This window comes from Hippoglossus stenolepis, chromosome 16, assembly GCF_022539355.2.
Source record: "Hippoglossus stenolepis isolate QCI-W04-F060 chromosome 16, HSTE1.2, whole genome shotgun sequence".
Taxonomy (NCBI): domain Eukaryota; kingdom Metazoa; phylum Chordata; class Actinopteri; order Pleuronectiformes; family Pleuronectidae; genus Hippoglossus; species Hippoglossus stenolepis.
In genome coordinates, this window is record NC_061498.1 from 3,123,822 (window position 1) to 3,150,147 (window position 26,326).

At 46.4% G+C, this 26,326-nt stretch overlaps 1 protein-coding gene across 1 annotated transcript in view; it reads right to left on the reverse strand.

Moving 5' to 3' along the window:
• Positions 1–26,326, reverse strand: part of LOC118123160 (glutamate receptor ionotropic, NMDA 2B) — a 100,265-nt gene that overhangs the window by 33,310 nt on the left and 40,629 nt on the right. Inside the window, exons 4-6 of the mRNA XM_035180344.2 lie at positions 13,393–13,536; positions 12,068–12,338; positions 6,627–6,819 (exon numbers count right to left, since the gene is read on the reverse strand). Of these exons, the coding sequence (XP_035036235.1) occupies positions 6,627–6,819; positions 12,068–12,338; positions 13,393–13,536 (608 nt within the window). The remainder of the gene's footprint in view (positions 1–6,626; positions 6,820–12,067; positions 12,339–13,392; positions 13,537–26,326) is intronic.

Genomic DNA, 26,326 nt, shown 5'->3' on the forward strand with positions numbered 1-26,326 from the left:
TCTTGGTTTTCTTATTTCTGAGCATTTTTGGAATAAAATGTCAAAAGCCGCAAGAGACAAACTAAACTAATAAATATATATATATATATAGTTGCCCACAGATGAAGGAATTAAGAATGTAAAGGAAGCTGTAAGGTCCAGAGAAAGAAAATAATGTCACACACACACACACACACACACACAGACACACACACAGACACACACACACAGACACACACAGACACAGACACACACACATGCCATGCTAACTCCGTGACCTGACACAGATACGCTTTATCTCATGCTCTGATGTGAATAATGGACGACTTGTGTGAAATATTGATACGTCATTTTTTTATATTTTGTGCCTGAGCAGTTGATAAGTTTAGTCTCTGTCGTACTTATGGTCTCTGCAAAAAAGACACTTTGAGTCAATAATAATAATAATAATAATAGGAATAAAAATAATAGTTCATCGTCATCGTGCTTCCAGTTCCGTGAGCGCTTGAACCACAGAAGAGAAACTGAGCCGAGGAAAACAGATTTGGCGACAGAGACAGATGGAAAGATTTAGGATAAAAGAAGGAGAGAAGTGAAAAAGGAGAAGAAGACAGACGGAAGAAGCTGGAGAGACAGAGCAGGAGCGTCCTGACCTACTTCTAATCAAGCTCCATCACAAGCAGGCACCTGTGTAACGCCTCCTGCTGGCCTGCCCCATAAACACACACTCACATGGCCTTTATATACTCGGTCGGAAATAGGTATAAACACACACACACACACAGGTGGACACACACCATCCATCGAACTGGCACACACTCATCCCTCAGCTCAATAGAGTGAAACTGCTGCTTCACAGTGTTCCGCACGCACACAGCAAAACACACACAAACACACACACACACACACACACGTAAACACACGTAAACACACAAACACGTTGACACTCTTTTGAAAATCCTCACTGAGGCAACAGAAGTTCAAAAATGTTCCGCTGAGCTTAAAAAAAAGGACTTGACACCTTTCCAACTCCGAGCTCATTTGGAACCTGTCCACGCCTGGCAAGGTCAGGGCCGCTGTTGTCAAACTCATGATTCTCACACTGCTGCGTATCGCTCGCCCATGGTCTCTCTCTCTCTCTCTGCCCCCACCCCCTCACCCCCTGGCTCTCTGTGCTCTGCTCCCTTCCGTCCTCTTCTTTGCTATCTTCACTTGTCAGGCTCATACTGTAGCATTAGCTGGAATGTCACAGCGCCGGCTACAGTGGACTTAATTTACTTCGTGGAGTGGCATGTCCTTCTCTTGTGGTACTGCATGAAGACGCTGAGGGCTGGACAAGAAAACTGGGAGCAGAGAGGGATCAGCAAAATGTGGAGCGGCCATGAAGTCAAGTAGATGACCGTGACCATACGGCAGAATGACATGTAGATGATGTGCATCTCATCCTGAGCCTTAAAACATATGATGTGTGATCAAATCCAACATTATGTATTATTGTCATATGTTCTCTCCAATCTCCCGTCTCGTCCTTCACCATTTGTTTTGCTGCTTGAGATTTTTTTTTTCAGGGATTTTTGACGTCAACGTTTTTTAAAGTCGTAGTTCAAAATCCGTCCCAGAATGAATCTGAAAGGAGAAAATCGGCTCTTCCCATGTCATGCTACCAGGGGAACCTGCACCCAGGGGCTTCTTCTGCAGATGTGTACGTGAAAAGACTGAGGAGGAGCTCGGCCGGTTGGGAAGAATTTATGTGATTTATAAAAAACTAGGAGGACAAAATAAGAGTCCATGAAGGCTAGTTACTAAGCAGGAGGACGAGTTGAAATCCAGCTGTCCATCATGTGTATACTGCTTCTCCTGCCAGGGTCGCAGGGGGGAGCTGGAGCTAACCCCAGCTGACACTGGGCGAGAGGCGGGCGACACCCTGGACAGGTCGCCGGTATATCACAGGGCCGACGCACAGAGACAACAACCATTCACACCTGGAGCCTCCAGTTAACTTGACCCCAATCTGCAGGTCTTTAACCGCCCACCAGTTAGAAACAGTGAAAGTATCAGATAATTGGTTGAGATATTTCGTTAAACGTATCAACAGCTGAAGCAGATAACTGACATTGAGAGGTGAATTGTTAAAACAGCTAATAGCAGAGGATAAACAATCACAATCGTTAGAAGGGAAATGGATTGAAATGTCAGAGCGGCTGAAAGTAATGGAGGAACAAACGATAGTTAAGCTGAACAGAAAAAATGGTGGTTGAAAGAACTGAAATCAATGGAAATGGAATAGAAAACAGAGTTCATTTATTCTACTGACACACACACACACAGACAGACACACACACACACTTTGATGGACGTGCTGCACCAACGGTATCTTATTTCCATCCCATACTTAGAATGCAAAAAGAGGAGGTGCTCCAGGAAATACAAGGGGTGAGAACTGGGGGTTCCAACCTGTTCTCCACTGATTCTAGTGAAACCAGACCAGACTAGACACTTCGTAGCCTTGGAGACGAATTCTTTGTTTACGCGCCTGCTATCAAATACCCTTTAATGAGAATCACTTGTGACTCCACCTGATTTATTAATGAATTCCTTTAAAGGTCTGTTTGAAAAATCTACAAGTGGTGTGTTTGAATTCACCGGAGAGAGAGTTTCCCCCCACCCTACACGAGAGCTTTGAGTCGCTTCCCTCTCTGCCCATCTTTCATCTGCTCATCCATCGATTCACTCGGTGGTGAAGCAGCCGAGCAGCGGGGCGGCCGTCCAGTCCACCGAGCAGCAAACCAGGCAGCCAGCCACTCATTCACTCCCTCGCTGCTGTATGGACTGTAGGCCAAATGCTAATCTGCTGATTGAACGCTCGAAGACAAAGGTTATCACCAAACAACTTTAGTTAAGGCAGCGGGGGGGGGGCGAAGATCTTACCAGCGCCTACAACTGATCTAATCAACACACGGCTAAGTTGATTATAAGATTATGAGGTCTGGAGCGCAGACGATGGTTAGGGGGAGGAGAGGAGAGGAGAGGAGAGGAGATGAGAGGAGAGGAGAGGAGATTATATTTATTGAGACATTAACAAAACAACAACAAACACTTTTACATCATCCGTCAAACACAAAACAAAACCAACAAAAATACAACTACGATAAAACAGAAAGTGTCAAAAGTCAAAAACAAAGTCTCTCATAAGAAATTAATAATGAGCTGTTCATCTTCACCCAGAGGAGAAGAACGGAATGAAGGAGAGGACAGAAGAGGAGAGGAGAGAGGAGGAGAGGACAGAGGAGGAGATGACCATGGAAGAGAGGGGAGAAGAAGAGAGGACAGAAGAGAAGAGGACATAAAAGAGAGGACAGAGGAGGAGAGGGGAGAAGAAGAGAGGACAGAAAAGAAGAGAAGAGGACAGAAAAAGAGAGGACAGAGGAGGAGAGGACAGAAGTGGAAAGGAGAGGAGACAGAAGAGGAGAGGACAGAGGAAGAGAAGACAGAAGAAGAGAGGACAGAAGAGAAGAGGACAGAGGAGGAGAGGACAGAGGAAGAGAGGGGAGAAGAAGAGAGGACAGAAGAGAAGAGGACAGAGGAAGAGAGGACAGAGGAAGAGAGGGGAGAAGAAGAGAGGACAGAGGAGGAGAGGACAGAGGAGGAGAGGGGAGAAGAAGAGAGGACAGAGGAGGAGAGGACAGAGGAGAAGAGGACAGAGGAGGAGAGGACAGAGGAAGAGAGGGGAGAAGAAGAGAGGACAGAGGAGGAGAGGACAGAGGAGAAGAGGAGAGGAGACAGAAGAAGAGAGGACAGAAGAAGAGAGGACAGGGAAGAAGAGGACAGTAGAGGACAGGACAACACAAAGAGAGGAGCAGATGTATAAAAGAGGCAGAATGAAGGAGAGAGGGCAGGAGAAGAAAGAGCAGAACACGACGGAGCACAGATCCGAGAGCAGCTCAGGACCCGACAGCCGAGTTTAGACGAGCAGATTCGACCGCAGCAAGTCACACACCAGCCGAGCAGGGGAATTGTATTCTGGGGCAACAGAAGCTGCCATAAACCAAACTGTTATCTCCGAGCGGTAAGCAGTGGTGAAACAAATGCAAAAAGCCTCGGAAAAGGAGCGAACACGCAGCAGACAGGGGCTGAAACGACATCTAAAGACTTCCCTGGAACGGACAACAAAGCCGCGCTGCCTTAGTGCAGGACGCAGTTAAGTTTGGAGCAGAAAATTGATCCGCATCCCTCATAGGCGTCCAAAGAGCTGCCGGTTTCTATAGCAGGGCCCCTGTGTTCTCCAGCTGCTGTGTGTGTGTGTTTGTGAGGGAAACACATCTATATGGCAGAGAGACTGTGTGTGTGTCCGTGTTATTAATGACACACACTTGTGTAACTGAGTCTTGTGAGGATACAGCTGCTTTTATACCCGATCGTGAGCAGGTAGGAAACAAGACAGTGACGGCTGCTGTGAAAGCTGAATATCTCCTCAGCAGACACACACACACACACACACACACACACAAACACAAACACACACACACACACACACTGTACAGTACAGACAACCAAGGGAGAAACGTCTTTGTGATATCCTATTTATTTTGGTTTAGAATAAAACACTAAATGTTCGACCTCTTCCAGGGAAGTTATGTTTTCACCGCTGACTGTTTGAAAGGAAGATTAAACAAAAACTACTGATGTTCAGGCAAGAAACACATAAAGTTTTGCTGCAGTTCCAGGATTTCATGTTCTCATCATCTTCTTACATTATGAAATTGGGCGTTTTCCAACATTTTCAATAATTAGTAGATCTTAAAAAACAATATGACATATTTAGAGGAGTGATATTTATGAGTACGTGAAATTTGGCTCAACTTGACTGGACTGTTGAGTCGTGCCGGAGGAATGTGCTACAACAATATATTCAGTTTTCATTCTGCATTGTTTCACTTGCTTATTGGCTTCCAGGGTGGTGGATATTTTCTGAATGCATCGTCTTTATGTCAATTCCATCAAATGAGAGTTTATTTAAATACTGACAAGTTGAACTGAAGTATAAAAGTTTATTGTGCATGAGTTGTAGGGTCATCACGACGCTCAGAAAGCACAGGTATGAATGTAAACTACTAAAGAAAGGCAATAAGAGCTCAATCCTCTGCCAAGGCCAAACAGTTCCTTCAATTCAATCAAGCTGCACCGAATCCCACACACACACACACACACACATATAGATATCAGTTCTCTAAATACGCCTAATTTTTTTAAATCAAGATCCATGAATTATTCTTCGAAAAAGTAAAATAATCTCACAATGATAAAACATAGCTGTACACACACACAGACACACACACACACACAGCTCTGCAGCAGACACACACCGAGTGGCTGAGTGGTGAAACGGCCCCTGAGTATAACATTGTCCTGAGCTCCGAGGCTCATCACGACAGGGTTCGCCGACTGACTGGGACTCGCCACTGGGACCAATTAGGTGGCGCGCAGAGAAAAGCGCCGCCGAGCGCTGCGCCGCTTCACACCCGGTTCAAAAGGCCTGATGCTGGGCCGGACAGCTGAGGGGGTGGGGCCGGATTATCCCCAGGAAGGGGGTGTCGGTGTGTGTAAGATATTATTACATAGGGGTGATCACAGTATGCAGGGGATGAAGGTGTGTGTGTGTGTGTGTGTGTGTGTGTGTGTGTGTGTGTGTGTGTGTGCCAGCTTCTGCTGCATCCACGGTTGTCATGGTTACACTGATCCGCTGTATGCCAGTAAGCTGCCGTTGATGTAACAGCACCTGAACCCCGGCTCGAAGCTGCCGTGTGCAGCAGTTTAACGTTCATAAATCATTGCCACATTAATTTGGAGACATTAGTGTAATTGTAAATAAATAACGGTGAACAAACGAGAGCGCTGCTGAGATGCATGGCCTCTGCTCTCGAGTTTATATCGTCCACAACAGAGCTGCAGCTTCAGGGCAAAAGGGAAGTGAACTTGTTTTACTGCTCGTGAACAAGGAAACATGTTCGTTGTCACAGAGGAAAGATGCTGAGCTGGTTTAAAAACACAGGGAGGGAGATGATGGACAAGCATCCGCAAATCAGCTTGAGGCCAAATACACTGAGATGTCTCGATGAACTCGACCCTGAGAAAATGATTTACGATTTATGAGCATAATAAACTGTCAACAATTACCAAACAACACACCAGTTTGTCAGCAGCATGTTAGAGGGTGAACATGAAGCAAGATACAGCATTTGTCCAATTAAAGACACTGTTGAGCTGCATTATGGGAAATGTAGGATCGTGAGACTACATCTGCCTCTGCTGCTTCAATCTGATGGAGGTGTAATGCCGAAGCACTGGAGGAACCCTTCAACCAAACAACAACTTGAACTCTATCTAATAATTCCACAAATCTCTCCGTCTGTGGAACGCACATCTCGTTCATAGATAAGATTCAACAGGTTCTCCAGTTCGGGTTCTGCGTCCTGAGTCGAGCTTCACCTCAACTTGGAACAAACAGGTGAACAGCTAATAAAGCTGCAACCAGCATCACCACAGGCCGAACAGAGGCAGGTTGAGAACAGAGCTGTATCATCACATCTATGACTTCACACTTCTTATTTAACACATCGACATGAACGGCCCAGTCCAGCTTCCCTCACCTGAGCACTTCGTTGGGGTTGCCTGAGATGGGGGTCTTCTTTTCAGGGGCTCCGTGGCACTCGGACTTCAGCAGGGTGTGAGGTCCGCGGTCCATCATCATGGTGGAGGTCGCCATGGTGATTATCGCCACGCCGTCGCGGACACGGGCCTCGAGGCCGTAGTCCCACTCGTCGTAGGACACGGAGAGCAGACCTGGACGGACGAAAGCAAAGGGAAGAGAAAGATCAGGAGACGTGGAGAAGAGGAAAGACGCTGAGGTAGAAGGATTAGACGGACGGATTAGTAAGAACACAGGAAGTAGGAAGTACGAGAGCGAGAGAGGTGAGTTGGATTAGATGGGAAAGTGACGCGACGGAGAGACAAAGGAGGAAGACGAGGGACAGATGGAGGGAAAGTGAGGCGAGGAGGGACGGGGATGATTCTGTGGAGGTACAACAGAGACTTCATGTTTTGAACACACTCCAAGAGACACAGCGCTCACTGTGCGATGACTCAGAGACGAGAGAGGCGCTCGCATCCTGACTGAGTGAGCGTCTATCACCTTGCAGTGTTTGTCCATCTGTCTGTGTTAAGCTGTGTCTGTTTATCTGTCCGTCTGACTGACTGAGTCCGTCTCTCGTTTGACAATCTGTCTCTTTATGAACGTTCAATCGATCTCTCTTTCTTTCTCTTCTCCGTCTGTCCGTCATCTCGTCTCCTCCGGTGACCCCACGACCTTTCACCGGCTCAATCAGCTGTTTAGATCGTGGAAAAAGTAATTTTTTTGGTAATTAAATTCAAAAAGTGAAAAACGTTAAGTGCATATTTCAGTGATTAAAGCTTAAAGCTCGTGATAAATCTAAAATCCACTATCTCCATAAAGAGCCGCGGAAAAAATTCACACTTTCGATTCTGAGCCTTTTCCTCCAGACTCTGGGACCTTGATTTTCCAAATGAAATGCAAATTATATTTTCATCTTGCAAAGAGGACTTTGAGGACCACTGAGCAACTGCCCAGTTCTTTCTCCCCTCAGCCCGGGGAAGACGTCTCTGATGTCGCTGGTGCAGCAGCGGCTTGACACTACGAGTGTTTGGCCCGTTTCCTGCACACGCCTGTTCTGCTGGTTCTGGATGCGCTGACTCCAGCCTGAGTCTCTGAAGCTCTCCCAACTTCTTCAACTGGCGGCTCGACAACCTACTCAAGGCTGCGGTCATCCCTGTTGCTTGTGCACATTTTCCCCTCCGTCAACTTTCCGTTAATATGCTTCGATACAACATTCTGCAAACAGCCACGTACACACTGTATTCATAGTGTATAATAATGTGTATAATGTTAATTTCCTCAAATGCAAAATGAAATATTCTATATTTCAGGGGTAGGTTGTAATTATCAAAATAAGTCACTTTATTAAATAACTATATATTGAACTTTATCATGATATTGTAACTTTCTGAGATGCACCTGTGCCTGGATAGTTTTCGACTCTGCCTTCACTTTTCTTTCTCCAGGGACGACAGACTGAGGATGTTTCCTCCGTTCTTAGACTCACACAAACAAAAATGACAGTGATTTACCTTCACGTTCCCTCGAGGACGCAGATTAATTCATCAATGTGTGTTTTTTATTATTCAGTCCTTTGGAAACGCGAGCCATTATACATCTATTAGAACAGAGCTGACATTTTAGATAATGAGTCCCACTGATATTAAACTGACATTATCGATAAGATGATTAACTCAGACGAGCTGATCATTAATAGACGACTCCGGCGTTTGTTTACTTCTGGATGGAGAACTTGACCGTGTCTCTCAACAACAAGTGTCCTTGTGTTTCTTTAAAATGGACGTTAAACGATCGTTCTTCTTTGGCGAGCGCGGGGGTTCAGGTCACGTGGCTCCCGGTGAAGCACGCCCCTGCCTTCAATCCAATTAATTTGTCTCTCTGTCTCTCTGTCTGCCTTTTAATGTGTCGTCCCTCTCCGTCCATCAGCTGATCTGCATTTATCTGACAGCGTATGACCACACGTCAGCCACTCCACCACCATGTCAGTGGGCAGAAATAGACAGGCGCCCTGGCAACCTGCCGTCCTCGGGGGGGGCCTCAGCGCTGACAGCTCCGGCCCTCCAGGACCACATCTAATGTCACACACACACTGTTGACATGTTCTCAACACTCACTCACTCCCAGCGCTGCTTCCCTTTCATACAGAGAACTCCTATTACTTAATGGGAAGGATCATACGCTGTGTGTGTGTGCTGCAGATGTGCATGTGCTGCAGATGTGCATGTGCTGCATGGTCTATTCTTTTTCTACATCTTGGGAACAGAGTAAATATTCATCCGTCTCTCGGGGCATGTTTGAATGTCATAACACAGACATGTCGGCTGGAAACCTTATAGCTGAGCAGCTCTGCAGCAGCTGTACAGGGTTGTTTTTTGGTTTTCTGTCCAGTAAAGTGTCTCCTGTCTCTGTTTAAAGACGGCGGCTGTCTCGCTGTCACTGATACAAACACACGTACGCAGAGAAAATCACAAACGCTGCGACCACACGCAGGCGACCTGATTGGAGATCGTAACAGCGGAACTAACGTATGACTGGGTATTTTTGGAAACAGCTTATTATTGTCGGTGATGTCAGATTGGGAGGTTACGTTGGCACAGTCGGTGCAGCGGTGATGTGCAACTCTGATCAGGAGGAGACAGAGACAGAGAGAGAGAGAGAGAGAGCAAAGAGGGAGGACGAGGAAAAGAACGAGCAGAAACTCAGACACAAAGATGCAGAGAGAGTCAGAGGAGGCAGAAAAAACACAGAGAAGCGAAGGAACAACGGCATGAAATGAGGAGGGAAGGGAAGGAAGGAAGGAAGGGAGTAAGGAGGAGAGCTAGTTCCCCAGAGCGCCACTTAAGGAAGGCATCACCCAGCAGAAAGTGGAGGCTCTTCATCACACACGGCGCAAAATTATCAAGCGCGCCTCGTGAGCAAATTAGCCCCACAGCCAGCGCGCACCTTCCGCTGAACCCTGAACCCGCTGCATTCACCCGGAGCACGCGCCACGACGCCATCAGTCGCACGCTGGGCCGCGGCGTCGTTTGGCTGCGTGCAGGTTCACAAGTTGGTGTGGTTGACTGCCGCTACAGGCTTCGTGCGGCTTTCCTGCGGCTGAGGTTGGGACGCAGAGCGAAGGGGTCGACTGGATGATTGAGTTCCACAAGTGGACGACTCGTGTTTAAGTATAAGCTTGTAATGGAGAGAGAGAGAGAGAGAGAGAGAAGGGAGGAAGCCATGCAGCAGAGGACACAATCCTCCGTATGCAGGGCGTTCTCACTACCTCGCTGCCTGTTAGTGGACATATAACAAACTGTTGCAGTTGCCCCATTAGATTACATTGCAGCCACTGCCACTGGTACATGTATAAACCCAGGGCCCAGATTGAAAGAGCTGATTCTGCTTTAATGTATAATATCCAGATATACACTCACACTACAGAGCTTCTCTGAGTGTCTTGTGAAATGGTGAATTCTGATTCACGTCCATCACACGTTAAATGAGTGACTGACATTTAGCCAGTGATCTGTCATCACGACTCATGATGATTAATCCCATGATAATTCAGTGCGAGCTCAGAAAGCTTTGTGTGTGTCCATCAACGCAGCCTCAGCGCCGGCTCCTCTCTGTAATCACGAGCGAGTCACGATTATCTCCGTGGCAACATAAATCAAGAGGGAAGTTGTTGTGCTGATTTACATAACTGATACGGTGATATATCAAACTTTATAGAGTGGAACCCTAATTTGGAAAAGGCCAAATGACACAAACACACACACACACCCTTAGTTTTGTTCACCCTGTCCTGCAGGTAAACACTCACCTTGTACACACAAACACACACACACACCCATTTGATTACACTCACCCATTATTTTCTCATGGAAATTAAATCATGAACCAAGCGCACATTTCACAGACAAATGCACAACGACATTACACACAAAAGGCACCAAACACACACACACACACACACACAGGCGCACACCTTACTCCAATTTAGAGTAAATCATCCATGGATGCCAATAAGGGAGCAGAGGTAAAAAAAAAGTTTGAATTATGGTGCGTGAACAGCAAAAACGATTTCAGGTTCGGCCTGGCAACCATTTCCCAGAAACTGCTGAGGACAGGCGGGAGTGTAATATCTCGCCTTCGCCGTAAATCAACGCGCCAAACACCAACAAATTGTCGAGCTCATACGTCCAGAGCGAATATACAACCTGCTCCTCGGTTCACTCTGCCGCAGAGAGTGAAACTGACCAAAGTCACGGAAAGTTCCATTAGTTGTGGCGGTGACGGCGGCGGCATCACTGACAGAGGTTTGATTCCGACTACGAGCTGGCCTTTCTAAAAGTGTCTGTCCACCCCACCCCACCCCCCCGAGGGCTGAAAAGTGGTGTTACATGACGCGGTGTGACAGGTGGCGCCTGACGGACTGTGCGAGCAGGTTGAGTGGTTTGTGCTCCCCAACTTAGATGTCACTTTGGTTCCACGTTTGACCTTCAAAGGTTACAATGACCTCCAGTGGTGTTGTGAGGGGGAGATGCTCCCTCACTTGTTAGGAAAGGTCAGGTTATTGTTTTTTTTTTTGTCTTGCAGGAGAAAAAAGTCGAAAGAGACGAAAAGTAAAAAAACTAAATTTGGAAAAACAATATTTTAACGTTTGTGCCGAGTGATGGAATCAGGATGTTTTTGAGATTTTAGGCTTATTGGACAGGAATTTAACAAAAAGAAGAGATGTCCAAATTTAATTTTGAGTCAAATCATCAGACTGAAATTTCTCAGATCATAATTAGGGGAGATATAAGCTGACAGAGGTTGAACTATTTGTTGGGACTTTGACTCTGACTGGTTGTATTTCCCTAAATTTACATCACAGAGAAATGGTTCTCATGTCGTTTTAAAGCTCATCTCCAGCCCCATATTTATCTAAACTGTAATAAATAGCAACATTTTGATTATTATGTCTTTGTTATCACTTTTCTTGTGAACGCTTTGGAGATGCACAGCCAATTTCGTTTTACAAATCACATTCTTATTCTATTCTCATCTCTCACAGCTTTATGAATGATTACAACAGTTCAAGTTGAATTCTGTGACGTGGCCCAACAGTGTGATAACGTGACGCGAGCTCATTACCTCCTGATTGTCACTTTACAGGCGAGATGTGACAAAGATTAGATTGTACATCACTGACCTCTCTGTCTGCGCAGAGCTAGAGACCGAGGCCACCTGCGTAGACACATGCGTTCACGGTTCTTTTTGATAAACATCAACCAAACGCTGCATGAAATCTAATTGTTGTCCTTACAAAGGGTTTAGGATCCGAGCTCAAGGCAAGTAGTTTTCCACGCCGAGATAAAAAACTATAATCCCATTGTTACTCCTCATTTTGACGCTGACATGTTTCCGTACCTGTGGGGAACTCCGCAGGCACGACGATAGTGTCCCCAGCTACCAGAGAGGGCACGATCCACGTGTAGCCGTAGCCCGTGATCCCGACCGAGTGGGCCACCTCGAAGATGGTGTTGGCCTCTTCCTTTGTGCAGTAGAGAAGGATGACCGGGCTCTGCAGCTTCTTCAGCTGGTTCTGGATCTTTGAATCTCCGTCGTCCACGGACATGTCGAGTAATATCACTTCCTCCAGTTCCCAGCCCACGAAGCTGTTCTCGATGGTGCTACGGATCTGAACCAAGGAAACAGAGGGTGATTAGCTTGTTGTCATGTCAGGGAATCTCAAACAATGGATTTTTGTCAAGGAAAACTCGTCCTTAGATACTATTGTTGTGTATTTCTTTAATTTATTTGACAAATGTAAACTAGTTTCTGTCTCACTAGTCAGTAAGTAACCGATGAATTCATTATAAGAGCGTGAAGCAGATAGAACAAACACAACAGGGATTATCAGAGGGGAGGTCCAGTTCATACCAACCTCTGAATGTTCCGCTAACTTGTGTTTAATCAGCATCATCTGTTAAAAGCTCGTTAATTAGCTCCACCAACGAGCTTATGTCTTTATTGCTGTTTGTTTGTCTGTAGCTGGATTTCTCAAAAGCAGCTGAACCGATTTCCATGAACTTTTGCGGAGGGGTGGGACGTGACTCACGGAAGAACTCGTGACATTTTGGACCGGATCCGGATAAACGTGCCGATCCAGGAATTGTTTTCCAATTTCTTTAACGTGGGCAAGTTAGGACGTTTCATCCACATTTTTGTAAATTTCGCAAAGAAATAAAATCAGCCTTGGCAAAGGTATGAACTCTCTGAGCATCCTTCTGGTTTTTGAAGTATACATTTCACAGAGCAGGGCTGAAATATTTTCATTGTGATATTAAGATATTGACTTTTTTTTATTTGACTCTCTATCACTCTCCACCCCATGTTATATACTGAGTCCCCTTCTCTCTATTGCAGTATTCGCAGGACCCAAGGCTGAGCTAGGAAGACAGACGTGAACATTAGATCCTAGGAGACAGACGGAGAGGACACAGACACATTTGTTTGGCGAGAGGAGTCAAGGTTTGGATATATTTGTGCGATAGAACAGCTCCACATGAAGACTGATGGTATGTGGCCGCTGTGAAAAGTTAATAACAATTAACCATCTCCCTGATGATGCTTCAGCATTGAGAATAAATACTTCTGCCTAAAACTTCATTCCCTCACCCTCCCTCGCATTAATAATAACGTGGTCTGTGTTTTATTTCCTTCACGTCCATGTCTCGGCTGAGCGCGGTTACCTTGGTGACAAAGTCCTGGTAACCCGGGTAGTAGGTGGTGACGATGGAGAAGATGTACCAGTCGTATTCCTCCATGATGTTGAGTATGACCGAAGCCTGCTGCTCGATGGAGGGGCCGAACTGAAAGAACATGGAGTTGTCGTCCTGGGAGAGAAGACACAAACACACAGCGGTTACCTAACAGCATCGTCCTGAACTTTAATGTGCTCGGCTTCACACACACACACAGGAGAACAGCAGCTACTTGAAGGACGGCGGCGGGTTTGTGACATTACTGGTGCGAGCATTAATTTAGCTGCTTTTATTCTCTCCCGCTCGCAGAGGAGAGAGGCGAGAGGACACCAGTGGGCTAATGTAATGATACCGGTCATGATTTTCATTAGTTGCCTTTATGACTCCTTTAATGAGTTTGTACACGTGGGTGGCTGGAGGGCGGGGGGGTGGGGTGGGACGGGACTCGAGGCCGCTGTCCTCAATGTCATCTGTCGTTTTCAGCCGTTTGTTTTATCACAAGCTCATTGAAACGATGCAGTGTCGGTGTAGAGCCTCCTGCTGTAAACACACCTCCCCTGAACACTCCTCGTATTAAACATTTACGGACTTCCTTCCACTGGAGGAGCTCAATCTGAACACGAGAGATGGAGACAGTGCAGCCGACCCTCAGATAAACGTCTCTCACCCCGATGTCCAGGCCACAAAGTGTTGAGGAGAAATATTGAGCTGGACAGAATGAGAGGAGGAGGAGGTGAGAGATGTGAGTCTAGACAAGTCCTGAGCTGGTTATTGTGCACGTGTGAGTCAGCCGATGAGAACGACTGTAGGTACAATGCACTGTGTTGGTGTTCTGGTACATTTGTGTGGTAAATAACATGAATGAGAGTTTATTTTGAAAGGATTTGAACTCGGTGGCAGCTGACAGCCGGGCAGGCAGGGTGTTGAAATCTCTCCGGCTTCTTAGGACTCTCTCTCTCTCTCTCTCTCTCTCTCTCTCTCTCTCTCTCTCTCTCTCTCTCTCTCTCTCTCTCTCTCTCTCTCTCTCTGGCTCGACATCAAACGCTAACCTGCCCCTCCCAGGGGACGCACGCGGGTTGATCCGTTACCTTGTTGTTGTATTAATGAGATCAGGGCCGTACCGTAGAGGTGGCACGCCGACGGCTACGATACACGAGCGCGAGGTTGAAAACATGTCATTATCCCCATGTTGTGCGAAATAAGAAAACATGTGCATCTAAAGCCGGGTTCGATGCCGTCGAGGCTGCGTGCGTGAAATACTGATGCTGGTGGTCATGTTCCTCAGATAACTTGAATCCATTCCTTCCTCAACTTCCTCTCTTGCTTCCTTCCTCTCTCGTCCTTCATCCATCTCTTCTCTCACTCCGCCGTCCCATTTATACCAGTGGAATTACCGCCAGGGCACAGTTATAATTGAATTTCCAGACTCGCGCCACTCTCGCCTCCTCCTTTATCCTGCGTACAGCATCCCCCCCCCTGTCACCCTGTCCCCCCCCCCACAATTTCCTCTGGCTTTCTCTCTCTCTATCGCTCTCTTCTTCTCAAGAGCAGCATTAATGTACTGTCCAACGCACTTATTCAGAGTGCCAGAGGTCTGCAGGATTTTCATTGGCCTTCGAGAAAGAAGAAACAGGCTAAAAGAAGCAGAAGACAGAAGCAGGGAAAGACACGGCGAGGGTGAGAGATACGGGGGTGAGGAAACGTAGCCGGTGGGCCGGATGATAGGAAAGCTTGAGCAGAATGAAGTGCTGCAAAACACCTCTCTTCATTTACAGCAACAATAATTAGGGTCTGGCCACATTACCACCTCTGTTGGCACAAGGTGATCGATTAGTGAGTATTAAAACTCCCAGAGGGGGAAGCCAGGCCAGCGAGTCAGCCAGCCAGGCGAGGGACGCCGGCCAGCGAGGCTTTAAATATGCTTCCTGTCTTCTTCCCTGTGCATCCACAGCTGACGTGAGCGCCGGCCACTGTACACAGACAACAATACGCCACGGCACACAATACAGCGGGGATGGGGGGGTCAGGGATGGGGGGGTGGGCAAGAGAGATGCAGAGATACGAGGAGATGCAGAGAAAGAGCAGATAAAACTGTGGGAAAGAGAGCGGAGATAAGGGAAGAGGGAAAAAAACAAGAGAGAAAAGGAATTAAGCGAGCGAGAATAAAGGATAGAGATGTACAAAGAGCAGCGAGGACGGGGCCAAGATCTGCAGCCTCCAGAGGGACGGAGGCCGAGGACAACGTGGTGACAATAGGATGAATGGAGGGGAAGCGGGCAGCCTGGCAGACGGCTGTGATCCTGTATGGAGCGAGCAGTGAAGGGGCAGGAAGCCAGGAGTCAGTGATGGAGCAGGCAAACTGAGGTGTGTGTCTGTGTGTGTGTGTGTGTGTGTGTGTGTGTGTGTGTGTGTGTGCACGTCAGGCAGTCAGCCAGCCATTTAGGCAGGAGGAGGCTAAGCCTGACTTGTTCAACCACAGAGGACTGCTGCTGTCAGAGAGAGAGAGGCAGAGAGAGACGGGACACGTGTGCGTGTGTGTGTGTGTGTGTGTGTGTGTGTGTGTGTGTGTGTGTGTGTGTGTGTGTGTGTGTGCGTGTGTCCTCTGCTACGTGACACGTGTGTGAGATAAAGACGTGTCATGTGTGATTCAGCGTCCGTATGTGTCAGTTTATGCCGTTTGCGTGTGAGTGTATCGATGCCTGTTTGTGTGTTTGTGCGTCTAATTGTGCCTGGATGCTTCATTTGTGCAGATTTGGCCCCTGTGGGCTGCTCGTTATATGTACTTGTGTGTGTTTGGTGTGTGTCTGTGTGTGTGTGTGTGTTCCATGGTTGAAAGGCCTTGGTCGGCCTGCTCTGCCCCAGAGCCTCCAAATGAGTGCACACTCCTGGAGCACTTATTTGACTTGGGAAGGGAGAGAGAGAGTCAATAACTCAGGTATTTCAATTACACAGATAGGGGCACATCAGTGGCTGCAAAAGAAATACACCCACTTCCAATCTTGCTCCGGAATATGCACGTGCACTCAAACACACACGCACACACAATGAATAGAGAAGTGTGTTGTACAGTGGTCACATTCAGTGAGTATAATACAACCCGCTGTTCCACCGTGTCAGCTGCGGACGCCCTGTTTCCTGTGGGTTTTCACTACAGGCATCGGCGAGTACATGAATCTATGGATCCGATATCACGTCTTTTAAGTATTTTGGGTTCACGCGGATGAAACTGTTCTTATCCTAGAAATCCTTTTGTCTTTGCCCGCTCCCAACTAGCAGTCGTGCTGCACTGCCACTGGTGAGTAAGTGTGTTAGATAAGGAGAGATAGGAAGTATGCATTTTGGGAAAGGTTCTCCACAGTTGCATTCTTTTGGATCTATCGGATCTGTTAAACTCTAATAAATAAATAAAAAAGAGGGTCATGTGTTACCAATCCTAAAATACTGCACAAGAAGAACCAGAGATAATCTGTGAGATCATGTGGAACGAGGGCTTACATCCCAATTAGCCCGTGTAACAGCACTGGGTTGACATTTCCCCTGCAACAGTATATTGATTTTAAGGTCTGAAGTTAACTTTACAGCGTACAGGTATTTCTTTTTCCCGTATTATTTGTGAGGAAGCAGCGACTCAGAGGAAGAGAGTGAGTGAAACAAGAGACAAAGACACAGAGATGGAAAGGTAGAGCAACTCAGAGGCAGGGGGATGATGGTGTCTGTTGCTGGGAGGTTTTTTGGCAAAGCATATTTCCATCCTGCCTATGAAGGCCCCTTTGAACCTGAGCAGGGGGCTGCTATTGACGGCTGCTGCACTGCCTGATGGAAAAAGCGGCCAGAGAGAGAGAGAGAGAGAGAGAGAGAGAGAGAGAGAGAGAGAGGATGGATGGATGGAGGGATGAAGAAGAGAAAGCAGGAGAGTAGGAGGTGAGGCAGGAGGAAGGGGGGAACAGCTGGCCCTCGCTTAAATATAGTGAATTTAAAAGACAGTGGGCAGGAGATAAAAAACTCACCATAGCCACCGGCATTCTCACACACACACGCACACACACACACACACACACACACACACACACACACACACACACACACACACACACACTGTAGAGCGTTCATTTCTGATAAAGCCTCTGAGCTCAAGCCACCATCACCACTTGCGTTAAAATTACATATTGATGACGAGCCCGCCTGTCTCTCCCCCTCTGTCGCACACACACACACACACACACACACACACACACACACACTTATTATCTCTACCTCAATTCAACCCCCCCACAGTCCCCGTCTTCTCTTTTCCCTCCACTTGGCGTTTCTCGTGCCTCATCATCACATTTCTTATCATGGAAGCCGACTTATCTTTAATCAAACACATACAAGCTTAATTAGCTCGCACATTTGTCAGACCATCATCTAATTAACAGTGACCTTATTTTAAGTACTTTTGAACCTTAATTAAAATCAAAAAAACGCACGGGTCTTCATTAAAATATTTGACTAATTTTGACTCGACGTGACTTTGAATGCGACGACACTGTCGCGGCCGCCCGAGCCTCCGCGGATTCGAGAGAGAGGATGAAAAGACGAGGAAAAGAGGGACGGGGAACAAAAGTACAAAAAGAAACCGGAAGGAACAAATTAAGCCGCGTAAGAGACACAATGCAGGAGAGAGTGTTTTGTTTCACATCTTAACACAATCAGAGTGTGTGTGAACGGAAGTTAATACCACTTAACACTCAAGACACGCACACAAATGCACGCACACACACACACACAGACACAGACACACTAATGCAGGCACAGATCGTTTCTTTCTGGCCCATTTCTGCTCTAAGTTTAGCAGACGACCCACTGAGGGGCCGCTGCAGTCTGATGCTTTTCCTGCTGCTGCACTTGTTTGTCCCCTGGTCCTTGTAGATTAGTAATAGTTCCTTCTGTGTGTGTGTGTGTGTGTGTGTGTGTGTGTGTGTGTGTGTGTGTGTGTGTGTGTGTGTGTGTGTGTGTGTGTGTGTGTGTGTGTGTGTGTGTGTGCCTCAGAGACTAAATATGGAGGCTGGAGGGAAGGTTGAGTCTCCAACATATGTGAAGCCAGTCGAGCTTTTATATCTGGGAATTTGTCTAAAAATGTAAGCTCAGTATAAATCATATTTAATAAAGAAGTGGGTGTTGAACCTATGGATGAAATGATTTTGTAAAACAGTGACTGGTTTGGAGGTTTTGTTTTGAGTGTGTTAGGAATATTTATTCTAATATACTGTTTAAAACGTAAGCACCATCATGCCTGGATAACGAGTTTGACTCCTACTGTGGTAACCGACCATTACTTCACAAGCAGTTCATTATTTTCACTGACATCATTTTGTTATGCACAAAAAGCCACATTCACTGTGTGGTATTATAGTAAGTAAGTATATAATATACTTGTATAGTGTTTACTGGATTTACAACCCAAACCAAACTCAGCAGAAAAGTTTAATTAACTAATTAAATAAGATTCGGTGCCCGTTTCTCTCTGAAGGTCGACTTTCAGATGCTTCAGACTAATATAGCTCTCAAGCATATTTAAGAATTTCACAGGGGTCACATTAAAAAGTCCACTGGAGACAGTGGAGTGGTTTCCAGCTCAGGTGACTTTAGAAACCCAGTTAAAGTCACACTCCGGTGAAAATCAAGTTTTAAAACACGTTAACACGATAAAAGACACACATGTATTTTCAGCACTGTAGTAAATAAACATGAACCTCACACTCGAGAGCTTCCTAATAAGACTTCATGCTGTTTTCATTGATGTGGGATGTTTCTCTCTCTATAGCTGCTGTCAGACCTGCAGACATTTCACCGAACTTTTCCGGAAGGGGTTTGAATATGAGGCAGCACATGTCTGAGTCACTTGCTCTGGACATTTTCTGGAACTTTTCCATCCAGTAAGATGTACGGAAAATTCCCAGCGAGAATAATCCAAATATCTCAGGATACACGTAGAAGACGGAGGAGACGTTATGGACTTAGAAAGACAACGACAATAACAATCTCTACATCGTGTCCAGACTTCTGCTGCTCCACCCAGACGCCACCTTTTGCCTGAATATTACATTTTCCTGTTGTAGTGAAGACGCAGGTAAAAGGCCCATTAACTCTTTCCCACGTCTTTTCTAGTAAACACTAGAAAGCAGCCTACGGGCCAGTGACCGTGTCTCAGTGGCGACCGAACGATGCCGAAGCTGGTTGAACACAGACGGATGGAATCTGAGGCCGAGCAGAGTCACAGAAGTTACAGATGGAGGCAATGAGCCTTTATTGCCTCCATGATGTGCGTCGTGGCGTCACAACGGGAACGGGGGGCGAGGGGCATCACTGCCACTCGGAGACGGAGCCGATAAATAAGCGTGAATGCTGATTGTAACCTTTCCCACTGAAGACAGAATCCAGATGTCAGCGGGCGTTTTAATGCGGTGGAAACGAGGCAGTGGGGAGTGAGGGAGACGCTAAGTTTCAGATAAGGGATGTTATTCATCCATTTATTCCCCCTCCACTCTCTCCGTCCTCCGCTATCTCCTCCACTCCTGTCATATCTGCTGATTTCAATCTCCTGCTCTTGCTTGCCCTCAACTCTCCACTCTTCGTCTCTCCTCCTATTATCTCCCGCTCTCCCTCCTCCTCCTCTTCGTTCTTCGACACCCCACCTCGTCCTTCTTCTTCTTCTTCTCAGCCCTCCCCTGCTACGTTTCTCTACGGCGTCTTCTTCAGTTCCTTCCTCCCTCCCTCTCTCCATCTATCATGCATCCCAGGGTGCACCTGGGCTGCGCTGTCAGTCGTAGGCCCAGAGCCATCATCATGCTGGGGCTGCTTCTCGCCACCTCCCACCACAATAACTGAATTCTGCCACATCCACTACTTGGTTTCCTCACCTCAGCCCCAATTCTACTCTTCATCTCCAACATGTGATATGTATGCATCACAGCAAGGGCCGAGGTCAACGTTTACCCTCAAGACTGTCGGCCTATGGAAAAGAGTGGCTGAGGAGGAGGAGGAGGAGGAGGAGGAGGAGGAGGAGGAGGGGGCGAGCGGAGAGCAAAAGGAAATAGAGTGAGAGTACGGTTGATATGTGCTTCTGTGTTCTTTTCCTGGCAACACGATAAAGGCCTGCTCTCAGTCACTGTCAGCGCTGAGACCACCCTCTCTATCTCCCTCCTCCTCCTCCTCCTCCTCTTCCTCGCCTCTCCACTTCCCAAAGCAAAGACTACCCTCTCTATCTCACTCCTCTTTTATCTCCTCTGCTCTCCGCCCGTCCCCTGCATTTTACATTTCAGGCATTTAGCCGGCGTTCTCTCATCCACGCTGACTTAACGAGCGCAACTGCGGAATCAGCCTCGAGTCCTCGTTCTCCGGCACCTCGAGAAGCGGAGGGCGCCGGGGTCGACGCCGCGGTGGCTCCGTGACAGATGTAACAAATGTTCCGCATCGCCGGAATGATGAGAGGAAGAAATTACACGGAGGCACGCGATAAAATGAAAACTGAGAGAGGTTCCTCCTGCAAACAGACCACCCTCTATCTGTCTCCGTCACCATCCCTCGCTCGGGAGGCTGCGGGGAAAATTAAAACTCAAATCTGCTTTATTGGCGTGACAGCGGCGAGGATTTGTCTCCACAACAGAACATGTTAGAAGACGGGCTAAGACAATAAGCCAATCTGCATGCTCCTCTCCTCGTACCTCACTCTCCCTCGCCACCCGGCTCTTGTGGCGCTGCCTCTCTGTGACGCTAACGCGTCGGGACGCTCCCTCGTTATGTCACCGTCAGATCCCGTCTTGTTATGCACTTGTGGTTACCTGTGTGCATGTGTCTGTGCGGGAGGCCTCATTAAAACAAAGTTGAGCCAGTGAAGCTTGAAGAAAGACAAGGCGGCAGCGAGCGAGAGTTGCATGTTCCACAGATGTGAGAGGTTGTTTTGCTTCAGGACAGACGGACGGAGGCAAAAACTAGCTGCTGGATTTATGAATACTTCAAACTGTATCGTTCCTTATCCCAGAACTCCCCTCACTTCCCCTGCATCGTACACTGTAGATACAAGATGGACGACGCGGATGCAATTCCTCCCACGGTGCAAAACTGAAGACACATCATCCCGGATAAGAGGAGTGAGACGTCGCTGTGGTGATGTCATTTGCACTGGAGTTTACCTCGAGTTTTTGCAGACGTTATCCAAAGCCTGATATTTAATATACTTTAATATGTGGTATTATACGGTAGATCTGAGGCCGTGCACTTTAAGAGGACTCATTACCAACAGGCTACTTTTCTCCATTTTCTCTATTTGGCCATTGATTTTTGCTACCTGACCATTTTCAATCCAACATTTTCTTTTAAATCTGCAGAGCTTGCTTTTGTGGACAAGTCTGTATATTGAGATATGAAGGGTGACGCTGTGGCCTGTTGTCCAATCACATGGTGTAAAACCAAACCTCAGCTAAAGGACATGAGGTCACATCAACAGCTGTTCATTTACTTCCAGATGTTTAGATTAGTGATGTGACCCATTTGCTCCAGATATCAGGAAATGTTTAACGCTGAGAGTAAATAAGGATTAAATAATTTCAACACTGCGTTGCTCTCTCTCTCTCTCTCTCTCTCTCTCTCTCTCTCTCTCTCTCTCTCTCTCTCTCTCTCCGTGACAGGAGTCCTGTAGCTGCCAAAGCTTTTTAACCACAACAATATCTAAATGGCACACAACAGCCCATTAGAGTCATCAAGCCGTTAAACCAGCGACCACCAACCTTCAGCCCGTCAATTAGGAATATTTCATTCACCCCCACTCTGACACACACACACACACACACACACACACACACACACACACACACACAGACATTATTCTCTCTTCCTGTCTCTCATGCACGTGCCCCCCCCTCTCTTTCATCTCTTCCTCTCCTTCTGTTTCGCCCGTCCTCTCACCCTCTCAATCTGCACGTGCACTCTCTCGCTCACGTGCACTACACCTCACATCAATCCACTCCCTTTCTCTATCCTCCTGGCTCCCGTGTCGCCGCAGCCGCCGTACAACAGCGGCCCCTGCAATCAGTGTCACGATCGATTAACAGATTTCACACCGCTGGACACGGATTTACACAGATGAAATGAACAGAAGGAGCAGGGCCCGGATAAAAGGGAGGAGGGAGAGAAAAGGGTTTAGCTGCTGTCAGGCGCTGTTTGAAAAGTAAGTGGGTCCAGTAGCAGCAGAGGCGCACCAGACCTGTAGCAGTGCTCCGGAACATGGATGTGTGTGGGGGGGCACGGAAACAGGTCTGGAGACAAAAGAGAGGCTGCTCTGCAGAGGTGTGCCGCTGATCCAACAGAGGAGCGGATTTGGCAGCGGCACTCGTCTGTCAGGCCAAAAAAAACTCAGCCTGGAACCTTTGAACTGAGGATGAAAATGAAAGGGGAGCGGGACAGTGGAGTAAAGGAGAGACAGAGACAGAGACAGAGACAGAGACAGGATGAAGAACAGCTGCGATTCACACATTTAAATTTCAGTGCTCAGACCATTTCTATTTTATAGTTATTCATGTAACTAGATTTCAGTAGGACATATTCTATTTTGTGCACTGGTACATTTACACAATTAAAAAGCTTCATCCAATATATATAATAATAATAACTTTATTTGTATATCACTTATCTAAAATTATATATTATTATATCTACTGCCGACTAAAGCTAACTGGGTAGCAACGTGTTTATTCTTCGTATTACACCCTTTGAGGATATGACGCAATTAACAAGCGACCAAGTTGAAACGTTACCTTGAATAACATTGTTATATATTTTGTTTCAAACAATGTTCAAACCCAAAGAAATGCACAAAGATCTAGTTTTTAGACATGTTAATGAAAAATTGTCCTTTAAAGGGTGAACATCTCGATCACCTACAACCCACTGTTACATCTGCACTTTATACATTTGGTGTTACTTCACCACAATTTCCAAATTATTAAATTTAAATATTCAAGACAGGAACTATAGGTGATTTGGTTAAACTACAGTTACTGAGACACTTTGGTTGTGTTGATGTGTGTGTGACTTGTGTGGAGTTTCCTCTACAGACTGAATCCGTCTCTGTGAGCCTCTTGTCTCTTTCTCAGTCTGCCCCAATGAAACCAGTAACACATACTCAGTGTAAACGTGGAGCGACACAGAGTTCACAGCCTTCGAAATATTGTGATTTCTTAGAATGTGCAAACATTGTGCTGAGGAGGGTTTAATCACCCACTTCCTTCCAGCCACTGGTTCACAGCTGGGTTATAATGGATTCAAATCGGCTATAAACCCTTCACCGGACAATTAACCCTTTACATGTGATTTCATGAGCACCAACGCCTCTGATGTATGGTTTTCTACATCCATAAGCACTGGTTATGGTTTCACACCTCGTCCGCCTGCTCCCCCCCCCTCCTCTCCTCCCTCCCTCCTGTCTCCGCCTGACAGTTGGTTGCAACAGCAGCCACAGAATACACACCGAGGAGGTGCGAGCTATTCTTCCTCTCGCTCGCTGCGCCTTTGTGTGCATGCACACATGAATGAATGCACACACGTATAGCTTGAGTGCTGCAACAAACGTGCACAATTGAAAGCAAGTGTACATGTCCACACGCGTGTACATTCAGACACAGACACACGCCAGATGTGGCAGTCACACCCACTTTCTTCACCTTCCTGCATGATGTGTCACCCAACAGAAGTGGAATCATGCATCTGGAGCCGCACATACACACTTACACACTTACACATGCATGTAGCTCTCTCTCACACACACACTGGTCCCAGTTTAAATACTGTGCATGTCTTTAATGGCAGCTACTGTACTTATTGGACATACTGGTACTGCTGCGTCATCCAGGCTTCATGTCAGAAAGAGTTAAAAGAGAGAACGTCTATTATTTCATCTACATCCACACAACATAATGTGTGTGTTGTTACTTCCCCCCCCACCTTGTTAAAGCTGCTCCACTCCCTCTTCCCTTCATCACAGCTCTCCTCTGTCTCTGGCTTCATCCAAACAATCTGAATTCTTAATTAAAATCTATGAATCTTTGAAATAAAGATGCTATAAATAACTTCCAGAACCTGGTAAAACCGTGGTGCATTAACACACACACCCACACACACACACACACACACACACATACATTAGTAGCCACACAAAAAAAAAAGCACACAACACATACAGTAAAACAAATTGTTGCACCTTCTCTCCAAGCATGAAACTAGCATGGGAACGAGCAGGTATAAACTGGTGGCAGCTGCAAACCCGAGCAGCGCCTGCAACAACATGAATCAGATGGAGTCAGGCAGGCTGCATTCGCCAGACAAATCCCACAGCAGGTAATGGAGGAACAGTGCTGCACGGTGCGGCGCTGTGTGCTCTGCATTATAGTGCGTTTGCGTGATGAGTTGGCTCGGGAGTACTTTCAGGATATGAACTCTGAAAGCGGCAGTAATGCATTGCACAAGCACTGGCTGAGCACGAGTGGAGTAAGAGTATTTACTGTGCAGGTACACACGCTGGGCTTCAGTCCAGTAAGTGAGTCGACATAGTATCAATAACACACTCATGTAGATGCACATATACTCTGTGTGCATACTGAGTGCATTCGCTTCAGGATATATATATAAAGGAGCAAAGTGCAAAAACACTGTCGCAGCTTATGCGATGTTTTATTAAACATAACCACCTGCAGTATGTGGATTAGGGCATTAAATGCGTTAATTGATTTGTTAATTAGCAAATTACACTTATTTGTCCTCACATAAGAACGTAGTGGATTAAATGTAACATATATAACAAAGTGGTTATGAATGAAAAACGGATAAACCTGGTTTTTGTAATTATGAATTTCACAAAGTGTATCGGCAACAACCCACAAAAAAACACCTTCGTCAAAGATCTAAACAAAGAGAAATATATAAATATAACTGTGACGAAGTTAGGTCACATTACGTCCAACGGCACTTAGCACCATTTGTCAGCTGTAACAGAGGTCGGCCAGCGTGCACTTTAATATGTGCGCTTTCAAAATGAGACATCTGAAATATCCAAACTGCAGGTTCACTGGTCGAGAAAAAAGCAAATCTATTTAGGGCTTCTTTTTTTAAAAAAAGAGCAGGAGCCGACCAGCTGGGACGTGATGGACACACACCGTGTACAGGAGGACCACGAGATTTGAAGTAGTGTGACATTAATATTACATTTTGCATTATAATATATTCATGTCCCTTTGTTTCCAACCACTGCGGACAGTAACTAAGTTCATATGTTAAGTAGTTATACTTATTTATTAAATATTTTTAAACTTTAAATCCCAAGTATTGTACTTTTTTACTGCTCTACATTTATTTAAACCTGCAAAATGCAGCTAGTGTCAAAAAGCCTTATATAATAATAAATACATCACATGTTTTTATTCTGATTCTTTGAATACAATTTGCTGATAATACTTTTGTACTGTGAGTATTTTTACAGTGTTGTACTTAAGGATGAGTGTACTTCTTCCTTTGTTGTTCGAACATGTTGTGATACCCGTCATGGTCTTTGATCAACCGTCATAAATAATAAGGATTATCTCATCGATGGAATTCTCACACCTGGCAGAAAAGCTATAATCCGAAATAACCTGAAAAATCCCCGGCTCCGTCTCCGCCTCCTCAGTGATATTAAATTATCACCTGACCAGAATTCTCATTAGACTAAAGAGGCAGGTGCTCCATCACCGGAATTTCATTTCCATCAGGCCGCCACCCTGTCCCCCTCAGAGTAATGCGCTCGGCATGCAGAGTAAAGCACGAGTTGATGTTTGCTTTGTGTGTCTGGCCTGAGCAGGCGGCGGGGCAGGGGTCACTCCCCTCCAATCAGGAGGAGGCAGGGGAAAGACGA